We start from the raw sequence: 17,178 nt of genomic DNA on the forward strand, positions 1-17,178 counted from the left end.
TCACCATAGCACAAGGACAAGGGGACAGAAGGCCACATTCAAATAGGGTGGAGAGGAAGAGGAGTCAAAACAGAAACACTGACCAGGCCCCTGCAAACACAGGTATCGTTGGCCAATGGAGCAATGACAGATTCCTTTCTGTCCTGAAACTACAGCCACGCAGTCATGGCCTGACACAGTCAAAATGACTGCAGCCCTGGCATTTATGACTCCTTCTAGGAGTTAAATTCAGCAACACCCAACCCTGAAGTCCCAGCTTACTTCCCACCTGAGAAACATGGGTCACAAGTGTCAGGAATTCCCTGAAGGTTTGAGTAACCTTGAAGCTGCCACTGTCCTCCTCCTCATAGAGGAAGGTCCAAGTACACACTTAATGCTACTTCTCTTTCTCCAGAGCATGCAGAAGAGTCCCACGGAGCAGGATATCCTTAGAGCAGACCTCTCCAGTCTGTTCTCGCCCTCCTCGCAGCCCTCAGAGGATGTTCTTCCATGGGAAGTTCCCCTTCAACCAGGAAAGGGAGCGCATTTTGCCTTCTGCAGACTACCTATGATCTAGATTCATGTCTCACACTCAGCCAGAGAATCCCTGATGTGACAGCTCAGGGAAATCAAATGAAGTGCCAATCCTATTTCATTTTTCAGTAAAATAACCCCCATATGGGAGAAAACACAGTTTCCCCAGACATCTGCCACACATTCCAGAAAAATGCATTACAGGCATGCCACTAAGTGTGAAATAGATTTTTAAAAGTTAAAAAGCTATTGGATATTTAAAGGATGTGTGACATATCACAATATGCTGGAAATGCATTTTAAAGAAATAACAGCACCTCAAAGATACTGTGGAGGGATGCAATTAATTCTGTGCTTTGAAAAAAAAAGAACCCTGGGTTACGGAGAAAGGTTTTTTTAAAGTACCTACTTTAATCATTAATTATTGTATTGTAGGGGAAACTTGAGGCTTCAGCGAGAGCCAGACTACATGGTAGAAGGCTGTATGCAGCTTCACTGATAACACTAATTTTAATTAATCCTACCCCAAACTCTTCTCCTTCTCAACACCCAGTCTCATTTGCTTAGAGCTTTATCTGAGTGGCAGCTTGAGCTGAAACTTCCATAGCAGGTATGACTACAATTTTTTTTGGTGGAAAACTAAGTTGAATTTCAAGAGTTGCAAAAAAAAAAAAAAAAAAACCACACACACCACACAGTTGGTTTTGCTGTGCAGAGGCATTTGAGAGGGTTTTTTGACTAGCACTTGTGTCACTGGATGCTCTGAAACACTGCTCTCGCACTGGGCAGCAGGGTAGCCTCTGAGACCTCTTTTGCTGATCCTGTAACAACCCATCCAAACAGAAATAAATTTGCAGTTGCCATGGGCAAAAAAAACACCAATGCTTTGAATATACCCAGGAGAGACTGTTTTGATCTGACTCAATCCAAGAAATTAAGACAGAATTAAGGATGGATGTGGAACCTCAGTTTCTCCCTCTCCCCACTGCCTTTACAACACAATCTTTCACTTCATACTTATACTTTTTTACTTTTTTTTTTTCCCATAGGACTCCTACATCCACAAGATGAGATGGCATTCAGTGCAGACAGTGATGTGACACCTGTTTTTCCAATGGGTCTTCCAAAAGTTTGCTGACAGCAGGGAAACAGAAATGAGCAGAACTGCAGCATGCAGGCTCTGGGGCAGGGAGATCATTTCATCCCACCAATCCTGCGTGTGATGCTCCCATCCTACCCCTTCCCACTGCAGCCTGAGCCCTCCAGCCCTGCCAGCCCACCTCCACTCGGGTTCACTGTCCCGGCCTTTGCCTTCTCAGACAGCTTCTTCCCATCCACATCCTCACCTCCCCCACCCTGGTTACCTGCCCCTCCATTAGCCTTCCCCAGCACACCCAGTCTCCTCCCCAGATTGCTCGCTCATGCCATTGCTCCCCAGTGCCCTGCCACTGATGGGCAGGCATTTGGTGGATCAAACTTTCCACCTCCACTCCCTGCTGGCTGCCTGACCCTCTGAACTTATTTTGCTCCTGGCCTTCTCGGTCCACCAATTCCAGTATCCTTCCCAGGCTTTTTGCCTGGTCCCTATCTCCCAGACCTCGAATTAAAATTTCATTAAGGGATAAAAAGAGTGTTACAATGGGAAAAGTTCACCAGCCAAAACCCATGTTACCACCTCATGTAACAATGAAAACCAAGTCTTCCATTTCTTTGGTTCTGTTTGTGTGCATGGCCCTCGTATGAACTGTGTGACTTCAGAGATCCTGCTGGGCAGGAGATGAAGGAAAAATGTTACTCGGCGCCCAGCAAGGAAGAAACCATGTATTATCAGGAGGTCACCCACGTAGGGAAAGACAACAGGGTCAACCTATAAGAAACAAAAACTAGCTGCAACTCCGTTAACCATGGGACAAACAAATTGCTACAAGGAAACAGCCAGAAGACTGCTGCCTCCAAAGGGTTTTCCTGTATAAAACAAAAGGGCTACCATCTAGGGCCCCCTCCAGTCACTAAAATATCATTTTCAAAGAAGGCTCCAGATAGGAAGACAAGAGCAGTTGCCAGCACAGGGGCTCCTAAACACTGGGCCAACAAGTATGGAGAAAAGAGCAGCAAATTCCGAAGCAGGGAAGGATCCTGTTCCATCAAGGAAATGAATCAGAAGGGAGCCACAGGGAAAGAAAAAAGCAAGCAAAAAAATTGCCTTGAGGAAAAAAATAACATCCTTCATTAAGAAATATCACAGTTGGCCAGTGGCACTGAACATCAGGCAGTACCACAAAGGCAATATATTATTACTGTTGCACTTCTATGAGCATGTCTTTTTTAATATAATTCACTTATGACACAAATACTTTCAAGGCCTGGCCTGAACCTCACACATGGGCAAAGCAGAGCCTGCCAGATTCACCCATAAAAACACAAGACTTGCTCAAAGCAAAAATTACATCACAAGTTGGTAAATATGTGAACAAAAACAGCGACATAAAAATTGTAATGTATCACAAAACATACTTTTCTCAAATATGTTTTAGCTTAATTATTGATAACAATGCTTGTCAACAATGCCTACTAGCTGGCAAGGAAATAATCTGTAGTGCATTTTGTAGAAAATAAGGACATTGTATTCATAGGGGGACTTATTGCCGCACTAGAGTGACGAGTTCTTGGCTGAGAAGCAAGGTGCAGGATACAGGTAAACGTAGGAAGCGTCCTTTTGGGGTATGTGAATGATGGGACAAGGCAGATTTGCCAAGTACGGCTTTGTGGCGTTTCAGCGTGCTCCCAAATAATAAGCAGGGCCTGGAAAGAAAGAGATTTTTGGATCTCTGACTTGAGGGATTATCAACCTCTGCATGGAAGAAAATATTTCTCCACCCTCAAATATTGAGCTCCTGCCTCTTCCATGCCATGCAAAAGAACAGCTGCTGTTTGCGACAAACTGCCTGTTTCCATAGGGAGGTTAATATTTTACCATGTGTTTTCTTCCCATTCCTTCCCTTCTTGCCCGTTGAGGCAAATCTCATAGCTAGCATTACAAGACTGGATTCAGCAGCTCTCTCCTGGATGAATTTGTACTGATGTTAGCCCTTTTCATCCGTGACTCTTTAAGAACCGAAATCCCACAAGAGGCAGATTTGGTTCACTCTGCCTCTCAAGACATCCAGTTACTTCAAGCTACAAGCAACCTGAAAGCCCTTGTGGTATTTCAGCATTTATGCTACTCTGGGAAGGCACTGATAAACAAAACCGAGTTATTAAAGTAGAGATGAAGCAGCTCTGACAAAGATTTGGGGGTCAGGAATAAGGCTGAGACAGCAGGGTTAGTTCAACTTCTGTAAGCAAACCCTTGAGCACCTTGCCCACCTTCCAAGCTGGGGCACAGGGCCAGGAGACCACGACTACACAGCTCCCAGCCAACGTGCTGAGCTCACATCTGTCTGTGTCTGCCTACAAGAGTCAGCTCTGGTGAACGAGAACGAGCAGGGAGCTGGCTACCTCCCAGAGGGGACCAGGGCCAGCTGCTGAAGTAGCAAATCCCACCTGAGCTGGTCTAGGGGATGTTCATCTGCTAGCACCCGGCCCCACAGAGCAGGGCCTTGTCGCTGCTCCCAGGGTCAGTGCACTCCTTGTCCTCTACCACCCATCACAGTCCTACTGCAATCAGCGCAGCACTCCTGCACACTGACAGCTCGGCATGGGGATGTCAGGGATGCCGCTTGCACGTTGGAGGGCACAGGGGGATAGGTGCTGGCCTAGGTGGGGAATAATGCTCTAGATGGGAACAGAAGCACTCTGTGAGGATGAGGAGGGGGATGAGGCAACAATCCCACCCCACCACGGCACAGCCACCAAGCTTGCGTCACTGCTTCAGATATAACCACTCTTCCATTCAGCCAGCCTTGCCTCTCACCAAGACCACCTAATTTCCCGTCAGCCTCACTCCACCCCTTTTTTCCTGCCCTCCCATAGCCCTATACTGTCCCCCCACTGTGGGTATCCACAGATAGTTGGGAAAAGAGGTGGGTTTCTCCTAAGCTCTACACATCTCTGCAGAGCCCTGGCCTTTTCCCCGCTTCTAACTAAACCAACGTGTTATGCCCCCCCTGCTTAAATCCTACCTTCAGACCTTCCCTTTAGCTCCTGACCATTCTCCCCAGGAAGCCTGCTGTCCACGATGCTGGCTAAGAAGGGCAGTCTATAGAAAGAGCTAATTCAAGGACAGCAGCAATCAACAGAGACAGGCAACTAGCAGCAAAACCCAGGAATGACAGCGAGGGAAGGGGGGGGAGAGGGAAAAATGACAGACTGCCACAGATGGAGAAAGGAGAGGGGAGAGACAGGGTGGCTAGTCACAGGAGGGGCTGCTGGAGGAGTTGCGGGGACTCGACAGCTCCGAGTCACACTCGAGGAGGGGGAGCGACAGCAGCTTTTATAGACTTGTGCACGGTAGGCGATGATGAGGGGAGACCGGGGGAGAGAAAACTAAAGGAAGAAAGGATAAGCAAAGAGTGTGGTTTTGTATCATTAGCGAGGACAGATTTCTCTTTCCTCCTGGGTGAGTTGCAGTACATAAGTGTAAATGGCACCATTGTCTCGGGGGACAGATGGTCACCCACATCACAGCTCTGCACATCCCCCGTCCCACCCAAGGGAGCTGCTCCCCTCCCCTGATCTGCACTGATGCAACAGGCAGGGAGAAAGCTGGAGAAAAGTGAGGCAGGGATGGGCATCCTTCAGACAGGAATGTGGGGCTAAGGTCTCCATCTCCATCCTCACCGGCTGACCTTGCAGTCAGGGGCAGGTGAAAGCTGTTACAACCACAGCACTGCATTCAAACTTCAGTCCCCAGACCAACCAACCCATCCAAACACCTATGCAGGCCTTCCAGCAGGAGGGTTACACCACCATCACACCACCTCCTTACTCACTTCACTGGTCCTTGATGGCAGTTAATAAAGATCAAGCACTCGCGCTGATTCTCTCAGATCTATCGGCCACCTTTGATACCACTGATTACAAGGATTTGTTGAGATGCCTGCCAAACTCAGCAGGGATTTGCAGTGTGATGCCGGAGTAGCTGTTCCCAACCTAGATGGCCTCCCCTTATCACTACCCGTCAGTTTCTGTCTTACATCTTCATAACCACACTTCATCTCTTCTTTTACAAGTCCAGCCGTGCTCTTATCTGCCTTCCTTGCTCATCTCAGCCCCACTGTCTCAGCTTCCTTCCCCAGCTGCTGGTCACAACTCTGCTGTCCTCTCCAGTGAGAATAAAAAACATCCCCCTTGGCTAGCCTGTCGCCTCCTCCAAAGCTTTTCCTGAAGTGATCCCTCCTTGTTTCAGCAGCAGAGCCCAGAGCACCCCTCCAGGGAGGGGAGGCAGGTGGGGCAGCAGAGCCAGCAGCATCCCCTCCCTGATGGAGGAGCACAGTTGACATGAGCACAAACCCAGGGAGCAGCAGCAACCGAGAGCAGGGCAAGCCCAGTACACCAACCAGATCCATCCCTTTTAAGAGCTTGGTGGCACTTCCCACCACTACGCAGCCCACTTTCTGCTGCACTCACCAGCGAGGGGCTGCAAACCCTGTTTCAGAGCACAATCCAAACAGGACCTTCTTCACCCCTGCCCCGTGGCAGGCAGTGAAGCACAGGAGAGGTGGTAGCATGGAGACCTGCAAAGGACTCAGGGAAGGGACTAGCCAAGGTGTGCTGGGCCAACCAGAACCAGTGGCCAAAGTGAGCACTGCCAGAAGTGGGTGCAAGCTTGAGCCCTGTCCATCTTACACTAGGCTGCAGCCTTCCTACACCTTCATATTCCAAAGACAGTGCCTCTCTAGGACTATAAAGATCTTCCCAGCTTAGAGGCTGACAGCTTGGCAGACTCTTTGCTCCTGTTCTCTCCATAGGTCTGAAATGGGCCAAGTTTTTCACACGGTCTTTCCTCTTAACCATCCTGGGACCTGCTGGGGGCCATTTGCTGCAGAAGAGCTGCAACTCCGTTAACCATTCCCCACCTGAAGCAGCTCCTGTCAAGTATTACGCTCACAACACACAGCACATTCAGCTGGCTGCGGGCCCTTCTCCTCGCTCTGGGGTGGGAAGAGCATCAAGTCCTCAAATAAGCAGCTGGTCAATTTGTTAGTGGTTAATTGCATTATTTAATACACATTGTTATGACAGAACATGCAATTAGAGGTCTGGTCAGAGTATTTTATAGGTCTTAAACTCAAAATGAGTATTTTTATTGCCCTTTCTATTTCTCAAAGAACCCCCTCCGGCTCCCTCACACGCCCTGCTTCAGTGTTCATGAAGGCTGAAAAAGGCAAACTGACCATTTTTCAGAGAGTAAATGGTTCTCATCTCCAAGGCAAAATATATTCCAGTGAATAAACACAATGTGCTCCAGAAGGGTTTTTCAGCATTTGTTTCGGTTCAGCAATGCACTTTGCAGAGGGATGGGGAGGTCCCCCAAAGCAGGCACTGCCACCATCCCTGCACTGGGCAGGGCACATTGTCCCCCTCCTCTGGCCTGACACTACCAGGTACCCCCCAAGCTGCCACAAACCGCACTGTCTGCACTGGATAACACTGTACTATATGACAAGACCAGACCAGTCTTCCCAACATAGCCTGAAGGGCAACGGCTGGTGCAAATAGGTCTATTTTCACTAGGTGTAGCAGAACAACACTGATTTACAGCAGACAAAGATATGACTTTCACCTTCTACTCTCCTGCCTGCTTCCCCACACCTTCCATACGCACTGACCAGAAATCCAGGGAACATACCAAGATACATCGTAAAAATCTGTTGCAGTAACAGTCCTAGCCCCACTTTCCTGAAGCACCAGGGCACGGAGCATTTGCAGGTCTTTTTTTCCTTTTGCCATGTACTGGGGAAACAGGGTAGTACAACACACACAGAGAAAAAAAAAATAAAATACCACTTTCCTAAACCACAGCCTGCTCTCAATATTGTGCAGTTAGCCCTTCCTCCAGCAGTAAGAATCTATCCTTCAGTAACAAGCAAAATGCTCAGAGCTTTGCATGAAGACAGGAGGGATGCTCTAAGAATTTTTTTAGCCTTATTTCTGATTTTGTTAGACCCTATGGATATTAAAGCTTCAGACAGTCAGAGCTCTGGTTTTGTTTGTGCTGTTGTCCTGCTTCATTTCCAAACCATGGTCTTTGACTTCTCACTATAAAAAACCTCCAGAGAATAAGCTAAAGGGATGGGAGGCAGTGAGATATCCTGTCTCAGCATTTGTGCTTAGATACACAGGGCCAGCTTGCAAGCCAGCCAAATTTAGACCTCATCCCTTTACATCTGCCCACTTGCCTGGAATTGCGTACATCTCGCATACACACAACCCAGCCAATTTCTTACAGATCGCAAGCATGCAAATCCCCTTCAAACACATCCATCCCTTGTGTGCTACTAATGACAACGCACGAGTTTAAATTCCACTTACACCATGTCTGACTGTGCAAATGATCCCTTTAAACTTCCCGTTGTAAACTTGCACATCAAATGACCCACGCTAATGACGCTTCCTCGCCACTAGTTTTAAAGTCCGAACTATTTGTGCAGGTCCTGAGCACTATTCATGCTCCTCCTGCCACCTGCCTACCAACTACAAGCAGAAAACAGGGTTTCTATCCCAGAAAAGAAGCTGGAATTTACAGAACTACTTTTTGCCAATCCAGAGTCCGGGCAGATGGTATGCCTTTCCCGCCCGCTACAAAATGATTGCCCAGTATTTCATTATGGAAGCATTAAACTGTTCAGACTGCACCATTTCCAAAACCAAACCTGGTCCATGCATTCCCCTTTGCCTCCTTCCATAGGATCTGGGGAGCCAAACAGCAGAGCAATCCCAAAGGCAGCCCAAGATGCCAGCCAGCAATCCCTGCGGGCCACGGTCCAGAAACTCCCCTCCCTTCAGAGGGCAAAGCGGATCTCTGGAGGTGCCTATTTTTTCTTCTTTACTAAAGAGGGTTAAGTTAAGCGTGCCGGATTTCCCGCTACAGAGGGCAGTCTGTCAAATATCTGCGGAAAGAGCGCGGATGCCTGGTTTTCAGACAGGTAGAATTAGATGGGGTGAAGCCCAGCCATCTTCCCAAGAGAAGAATTAACTAGGAAATTAAGGGTCAGTTCACAAGCATAGGAAACCACTGCTTTTAAAGCTCATATTGCTAACGCAGAAGGGGAGGAGAGTAGTTGAGGATAGATTGGTCCTGGGGATGTGGCCGTGTTGGCCCGGTGCATGCATTGCCTTCTAATATTAATCAAGTTTATGGACAATTGGCTTATTAAAAGTCACCCTTATTTGCTAATAGCAAACTGCATTCCACCAGTAGGGAACCTGGCAGAGTGGCAGAAAACCCAGCAGGACCTAAAGCAGGCTTGCCTCCTTTTAAAGCTTGAAAAGCATTCGGCACATGCCCCAGGGAAACACCAATGCCACCAACACCCCACGTCCACTGGAGAGCTCTGGACCAGCATAGTTTCCCATGCAACAGGAGCGACTGTAAAGTTGGTTTAGCACGGTGTGGAGGGCAGAGAGGTTAGATAACAACCTCTTAGAGAAAAAAAAAAAAAAAAATCACCTTCCAGTTGTTGGATCTCGGGTATACAGATATATCTGTTGGCTGGAAGGAGGTCTACAGAGCTGCGTAATCCCCAGAAATCAATCTATTCCTAAGGGCACAGTGGCAACATCTGCCCGATTACCTAGAATAATACAAAGCTGTCACAAGTCCTCAAATAAGCACCAAACTCTTCACTTGTCTCTCCCTGCAAATCTAGCTCAGAAGACGGGAAAGATCTCTTTAAAATGGAGAAACAGGAATAACATAGGCATTTCAGTGTTTTCCAGGTATGCACATAAAAGCTGATACTGCTGACCCCAAGAGTGGAAAGCCATGATCCCTAGGTCCTCAAGAATGATAAATGCTGCTTAAAATTCATAAGTCACTCAATTTTCAATGTATTATTATACCTTCTGGTCATATTTCCAAGCTTTTTTCTACCTACTAGAGAGGCAGGAACATTTATCTTTTTTTTTTTATTTATGTATACATACACACACAGATATAAAGAAATGTACACATGTAAAAAGAAAAGTAAACCTCATCAGAGGATTACAGGAGCTCAGGCCTTAAGACAGACATCAACTATTACAAGACCCGCAATAAGTTTCCAGCTGGTGTTTGCTTATTAATTAACTACATCCAGTTGCTATGAAGACTGCATCCAGGGTTTAACTGTACACAAGGCAACAGCTTAAGGCAGAAACAAGTACAACATACTACAGAATCTGCACATAAAATTTCATTCATACAAACACAACTTGCCCAAGCTGGTATTTGACCAGGGTGTCATATATAACACACCTATTCACCCAAAGCTTATTAACAAGCAAAAGATTTGTTGGCCCCTCTGCCACGTGCGTCACCTCAAAAGTGGTGGTTTTGGCAGCACAGGGTCCCCCATGCACCATGGCATCACCTGCTCAATGTCCCCAAGAGAATTACCAATTACCTAACCACACACACATCATTTTCTTTGCTCCTCCAGCATTTGGTTCTCTGTTATGCTCCCATAGGGCAGTACCAGCATGAGACACCACTATTGCCATCGACAACCATCCTATACTCAGTTGGCTCGTACGTAAGTGATATCTGTGGCACAGGGCAGGGAGGAGGTAGGGAATAAATCTGTAGGTTTTCCCAGTTCCCCATCAATATGCCCAAGGCCGGTCCTGTTTCCTTGTGCACCAAGCACATAGCCCAAGCCAATACAGCTGCTAGTACAAGTTATAGGAAAGGCATCCCCAGAAGCGTGGTAGGACTTTCAGGGACAGGTACAATAGCAAAGCCTCTATTTCGAGGATCTTTAAAGCTAACGAGCTACAAGGCAGCTCCTCAGTACACACAAGCAGTCATACTAGCTTCGAGAAGTCCCCCTGCTCTATACCCTATAAAACAGAGCTCCCGGTACCAAAAATTAAGTGCGTATATAAGCTTTTGCACAACTGGGACCTGACTTGCTGCTCCTACAGCACTGAAATCAACTGGAAATGCCTCACTTCACTGCCTGAGAGCAAAACAGAAGCCCAAACGGCCAACACACTTCACAAATGAGGGAAGGGGGCTGGTATATTACAAAAAGCAAGAAAATGACAGAGTGGTGAACTGCAGAGCCTATCTCGTTACTGCTACAGTTTTAGCACTGATTTTTTTTAATGGCACCCTTCGCTCTTGCTCTCACTGTCATGTCAATTTTATAGATTCAACAGCAAAGGGAGGTCTGGGCCTCCTGGAAAGAGTTTCTCTTTTAAAGAAAAGCTCAAAGGACAAACCAAATCTATTGCATTTGACCCTAGGGATGGACGAAGTGTAAAGTCTTTACGGAACCCCAAGGAGTCAAACAGCAATGCAGACATCCAGGCATCTCTCTCATAATCTTCTCATAATTTGCAAAGTGCATCAGGATCCATCTGTAAGGCGCCATGTGGCATGCCCTTTATTTAGTCCAAAACACTTTATAAATTCATAAGATGAGTGCTACACAGTTGTTTTGGAAACATGTTTTCACACTTTTCACCCTATTTCCCCTCTGAGCTTGACTTGAAGTCCTATTTGACGTGGAGTTTAGGTTTTATAAGAGAAAAAAAAAAATATAAAATCTTACAGCCTCTCTCATAACTATATCTCAAATATTGACTGTGTTAACGTTGTAGCTGCAACAGCCCCGTGGTCTGCAGCTCCGAGCGACCGGCATTCTGCCTGTTCATCAAAACAGGAATCAACCGAAACAAACTGTTTGGGCAGGTTGCTTATGTGCTGCATCACGCCGGACTCCTTTCCGACAGGCACGCTTACCTGGTGCGCGTTGCATTGCGCACCCAACTGATTCCACAGCAGTTACTTGCATCTAACAAGGTTAATCAAGATTTAAAAAAAAAAAAAAAAAGATTAAGTCTGTTCACCAATAAACTAGGGCAATTCAAGCACTCATTTGCGCTGTACGTAAAGCCACCCCAGAAATGTGTAATCACCTAACTTCAAAGCATCAGGCTCCTTTTCACCGTACAGCACAATGGCGAAAAGCACAGTAAATAGTCCCTTCGGGGACAAAGGCCACAGTTTCACATGGAACATAGGTCCCTATCTTAAAAAGGGAGTTAGGGTCTACAATTTTTTTGCAATAACAGCATTACACATTTATACGCTAATATGCGCCCAGAAGTGATTTTAAAGCAGGGATATAAGCGATTCTTCCTCCTCTTACTGCACTGCAGCAAAGGAATATGGCAGTTGTTTAATAGCACATAACAAAATTGCAGGACTGCTCACGGAAGGAAAAAAATAATCTTCAGGGGAGGGAGGTTTAAGTAGGTAGAATGCAATTACCTAAATTGAAATTTGGTGGTTAATGACCTTGTGCTTACAAAAAAATGCTACATAGTCCTTAACAATCAGCGCTTCCATTTTAAGTCTCATTGACAGTACTTCCATAACAATGATCAGGAAGCTCTGGCCTAGTAGAAGGTCAATGAGAAGATTAACAGGCTTTTAATTAATGCCCCATCTTTTTTGCTGAATCTTCAGGAAAGGCTAGGTGTTGCCCTGTGACAGTGACTCAAGCCTGCGCCTGCTTGGCATAAGAGCACTGGAGACCCAATAGCCCAATATAACAGGGATGAAAAACTTCAGACAGGGAGAAAGCAGATGAGCATATAGATTTTTAGAAGACACAATTTTACTTCCATAGAAGCATGCCTTACAAAGATGCTCATTCCCAGCCAGGGATAAGACCATGGTGAGTGATCTGCCACCAGGCCATGGAATTGTACTATTTCTATGGTGCTATCAGAAAGAAAAGAAGTGTGATGCGAAGAACACGTGATTGCCTGCAAGAAACCTTCGGAGTGTAGAAACAATCTTTCATTTGAAAAAATTATGGGAACTACTTACTGCTTGATCCATTCAAAATGAAGACTACGGGAGTATGGGGGTAATCAAAGGAGGAGAGGAATCTTCTCCACTCAGTCTCTGCTTTTCAAATAATCTCCTAACTTCACACAGCTGAGCTGAACTCACAGGTCTGAAACAACCCATTCAAAAGCTTTCCAGCAGCTCCACCATTGCCCTTCACCCCATGTCACATGTAGCCAGGTGTAGTGTCATCTACAGGTGATTACATGAGGCTTTTTCCTTCCTTCTATAGCTTCTACTACGAAAAAGTCCTTTTCAGGGTCAAATACCACACATCTGTAGGTTAAAAGATGAGTAACATTTAAACACTAAGATGGGGATATAGTGCCAAACTCCTTGGATAACACAGCTCCAACACCTTTAAACAACCTCCTTGCCTATGTACCAAACTAGAAGGACCATTTTGACTGACTTCTTAGCCAGAACAGGCACTTCTCTTCTTCCCTCACAACCCCATTCCCCCTTTCAAGAGCAAATCTTCATCCCAAACCCAGGCTATTTCCCTTCTCTCATTTGCTGAATCCAGCCTTTGCATTGAGACACAAATCTTTCATGCTTTGCTCTGAGGCCACCACACGCTGGGACAAGACTCCCAGGACATAATAACTAGTGCAGACACAGTGATTGAAAAGCCATGCATAATTCAATATGAAGTTTTAAAATTTTAAGGAGAAAGGAAAGCAGAAAACCTAAGCCTCCAACAAGTTCTCAGTCATAACCTGTGCTTGAGACTGCAACACCTTTTTAAGAGCTTCTGAACTTTAAGACAAGAGCTCACAGCTGAAACCCAAACCTTTTCCTACGTTTGAAATTGAAACAAATCTCCAGATCCATCAGCCATCTAAGGTCATCTGTTATTGCTGACAGCACCTCAAGACTTCACCCAGGGTTTGGCTCTTGAAGCTGAAAAGGCTCTTAGAAACATTTTGTGAGTCTCTGCTGCATGCCTGGACACTCAAATTTAATCTAGAAGCCAATGCATCAAAACCATAACAAGCGTTCTTATAGATACTGCCTACCAAACTAGGAACTAAGAAACTTGCAGGGAGAAAGCACCATCACTTGAGATTTCCAGCCAGAAAAAGGTTCAAGTAAAACTTTAGACCTACCTCTCTGATGATTCATCACGTCCCCCCCTTCCTTCCCATCTGAAGGGTCCCACAGTCCAAAGAGTAGCAAGTGCCCTCCACCTGTTTTTTTTTGTATTGCATCAGGCTCAAGAGCCACAGAGGCCATTGCTTCCTCGCAGCCTCCGTGCTAATGAGTCACACAGGTGGTCACCATTTGCACTGATGGCTTGCAGGGCCCTCCTTGCAATCAAGGCACTGAATGTGAACAATGACACACACCTGTGATCATTGGCCTCCCGAGCAAAGAAAGGACATGCTCACATCCCAGAGGTCTCCTCCAGCACGTATGAGGCTCAGCATCAAACTCTGAACAGATTTCCCCATTTGTTCCTGCCTAGGCATCACGGCAAGACATCGGCAGGACAGTGACGTGTGCCTGCTGGGAAGGCAAGGGGTCACCTAGGTATCCTTGCAGTCAAGGTCCAGGGGTGGTGGTTCCCTCACCAAGGGCAAGATGAGCTCTCACTAAAGCCTGTAGGCTCAGAGGGAGGAGGCACCTCTGCCATTCGTGGCAGCCTGCTGACAAGCCCCTGGGCTAGCAACCCCGCTCTGTCCCAGGGCAGAGGCGAAAAGGGAGCTGGGAAGGGGAAGAACAGGCCTTCCTAAAATACCTCTCCTGACCCCTCCCCTCTCCCCTCACCCAGCCCCCTGTGACTGGGGCTGTCAGCAGCTCTCTCTGAAGTCCCCTCTTTCATGATCAGCTTCTTTTGATCAAAGACTAAAAGAGTGAGGTTTTGTTTAAACACAAGTGAGGAACAAAGCAGTTTGTTAAATAAGTAGGAAACTTCATTCCTTACCTGCCTCGTGCCCTGGGAGGGCAGGGAGAGGGGAGGGATGGGGCAGAAGGGAGCGAGAGGCAGGGCGGGAGAAGGTGCAGCTCGGAAAGGATATGGGTTGCACACCATTTTGATGCACCAGTTCCTCGGGCTGGTGGTCTGCTTCAAGCAGAAGAAGACAACTGGGGCCAAGTCGGGGTAGGGGACATCAGGGTCTGGCGGGGAGGTGACTTCCTCGTCCTCACCCAGCTCTGGGGAGGACGGCGGCTGCTCCGGCGTCATTTGCTGCTCCGAGACACCCTGATCCATGGGCTCCAACGGGCAGACGGCAGAGGCGTGAGGGGGCTGTGGGCCCACGGGCCAGGTGGAGGGAGGCTGGGGGACGTACTCTGCCATGCCAGCCGCAATCGAGAACCCCTGGAGAGGAGGGGAGAAAGAGAAATGAAACCCACGTGAGGAATCAGCAGCAAGAGCACAGCACGCCCGTGCCCTCCCAGTGAGTTCAGAGCAGGGGAGAGCCACAGGACCAACAGTTCTGGCAATGATAAACTGTGGTCGCACCTTGTGCTGAAGCAATTTTAAGCAAAACTATCCAGTTTAGCCCCAGCAGTGCAGTATGGTTGCTTCTCTATGCCAGCAGTGCGAGCAGGACAGCTTCTGCCAATATTTCTTTTTTCTGCCAGTCCCTTTCTCCACCGAGACTCTTCTGGCTAGTCCTCTCCATCACTATTTAAATCATCCCTGTAGCCCCTGAGACCCCCTGGCGCGTTGCTGCACCACCTCAGGTGATGGTGCCAACTCTTCTGGAGCCAGACTGAGCACCTTAACACAGCACTGCACTTTGGAGCGGCATGGACCCATCCTGACACAACACAGCCACCGTGCCCTCGCGGTCCCTCACACAGCCCTGCCAACCCCAGATTCAGCTCTGCTGCCCCAGGCATGCCCTCTCCCAGCAAGGGACGCGCTGGGTTGGCTTCATGCCACGCTGCTCGTTGGGCAGGCTCCTTCAGACCAGCATTGGCAAATGCACATCAAACCCATACAGAAGAATCACTCATTCAAACAGGGAGCTGTAACTCAAACTAGAAGTGGGATTAAATGTTAAGCACTTTTTACTGGAGCTGGTGGAGCTCTCCTTTGCCAGGGCAGTGGAAGCACCACGAAGACAGGTTGCAAAAGTTATTCCACTAAGTGGAATGGTCAGAGAGTGTGGGTGAGTGTAGGAAGAGCAGAAGAACAGGTCTCACGCTCAGTGGCACCCAAGTACTGCAGAGCATTGTGCTTTTGGTAAAGAACATCACTTTGCTGGCTGGGTGCATATAACGGCCACCTTGTTCTGGGAAAAATGCAAAGCCAAATGTTGTCCATTAAATAGCACGGTGATGCTCTTAGAGAGAGAGAGAGCTTGCCCAAGGACTGCCAAATGGTAGCCTGATGGGTGCTTTCCTCTCCTCACCTTGTTGGCATGCTCAAGTGTCTGGAGTGACCATGCTACCAGTGCAGGTTTAAAAGCAACACAAGAGCCCTCAGACACACCGCAATACAGACAGGGCTGATCAGCAGCAGGAAAGGATGAGTCTGTCACCAAGATCCACGGCACAGACCTCGTCTCCTCACATCCTGGGCATAGGTTATCCTCCCGGACACTCGGCTCAATCGCCTTCACTTTAGGATCACACAGCCCATGCACACCTCCGCTGATGCTGCTCTGCCTTGGCATGCTGCATCCTTGATGTTTCAGCCCAAGACCCCTTTGATGCCCACACTGCTGGATCCACGACCTCCAGTGCTCCCCACAGCACTGCCAGGTCCGGCCAACCCTTCCACCTTGGGCTGCCGTCCCCTGTTATCCCTGCTTGAGACCCTGCAAGCTCTGCCTATCCACCCTGTTCTCTCAGCCCCCTGCTTCCATCAGGCACTTTGATCCACAGCTTTGCTTGTTCTTCGAGGCTTGGTATTTGTCAGAACAAAGAACAGCAAGCGCAGAGGTTTAGAAAGCAGACATAGTGTCCCTTAGGGGATAGCACGGAGACTCTTGGAATTCATTACCCCAAAGGCCCGCAGTTATTGGAAAGAAACAGGTATTGTGTCTCCTGACTGGCTTTGGGATGCTGTTCATAATTTTTTAACCCCTGTGACAAAAGTGGCAGCTCATCCATCCAGCACCTCTGTTGTCACTTTCACCAGGTTTTTAATTCTAAACACCCATGCAACTCCTTGTATTACCTTTTCTATTCCCTGTTCCCCCCAGCTCCCCATTGCCTGCTCTGAGCTGGCTCCCTTGCAGGCTATTAACATGCGGTGGCTGAGCCCAGCTTCTTTCCCATTAACAACACGGAGGAGAAAGGTTAGCAGGGACAGCCAGGAGCAATGACTTATTATGGTGCTCAGAGCATCCACCCTGACGAGGGCATGACAACTGCAAACTGTGATGTAGAAAGCTTCATAATTAACAATAAAACACAGCAAAGGAACGGGAGAAACAAACTCATCAGCATTTCCCTGCTTTTCCTCCAAGCAAATCTTCAGGGCCTCTTCTCCATCTCACCACTGCCAGAAGCATCTGGGACTTTGGGATGCAGCTCTGCCCACGTGAAACACATGTGCACAAACCGAGTGGTGGCTGCATCACAAGCAGTTTATCGCTCCAATTTGTGCAGCCCACAGTGACTCATTAGAGATCATACGGACACAGAGCCGGGTGAATCCCTTTGGGAGTCCCGAAGCTAAATACAGCCCTTGAATGACAGCT

The 17,178-nt window shown here is 47.7% G+C and overlaps 1 protein-coding gene across 1 annotated transcript in view; it reads right to left on the reverse strand.

Moving 5' to 3' along the window:
• Positions 1–14,819, reverse strand: part of CACNA1I (calcium voltage-gated channel subunit alpha1 I) — a gene marked incomplete at both ends in the record, with an annotated part of 167,979 nt that extends 153,160 nt beyond the window's left edge. Inside the window, one exon of the mRNA XM_082498610.1 lies at positions 14,539–14,819. Coding sequence (XP_082354736.1) covers positions 14,539–14,819 — 281 coding nt within the window. The remainder of the gene's footprint in view (positions 1–14,538) is intronic.
• Positions 14,820–17,178: the final 2,359 nt, after the last annotated feature.

Source organism: Vanellus vanellus, assembly GCF_965231255.1.
Source record: "Vanellus vanellus genome assembly, chromosome: 1".
Classification (NCBI taxonomy): Eukaryota; Metazoa; Chordata; class Aves; order Charadriiformes; family Charadriidae; genus Vanellus; species Vanellus vanellus.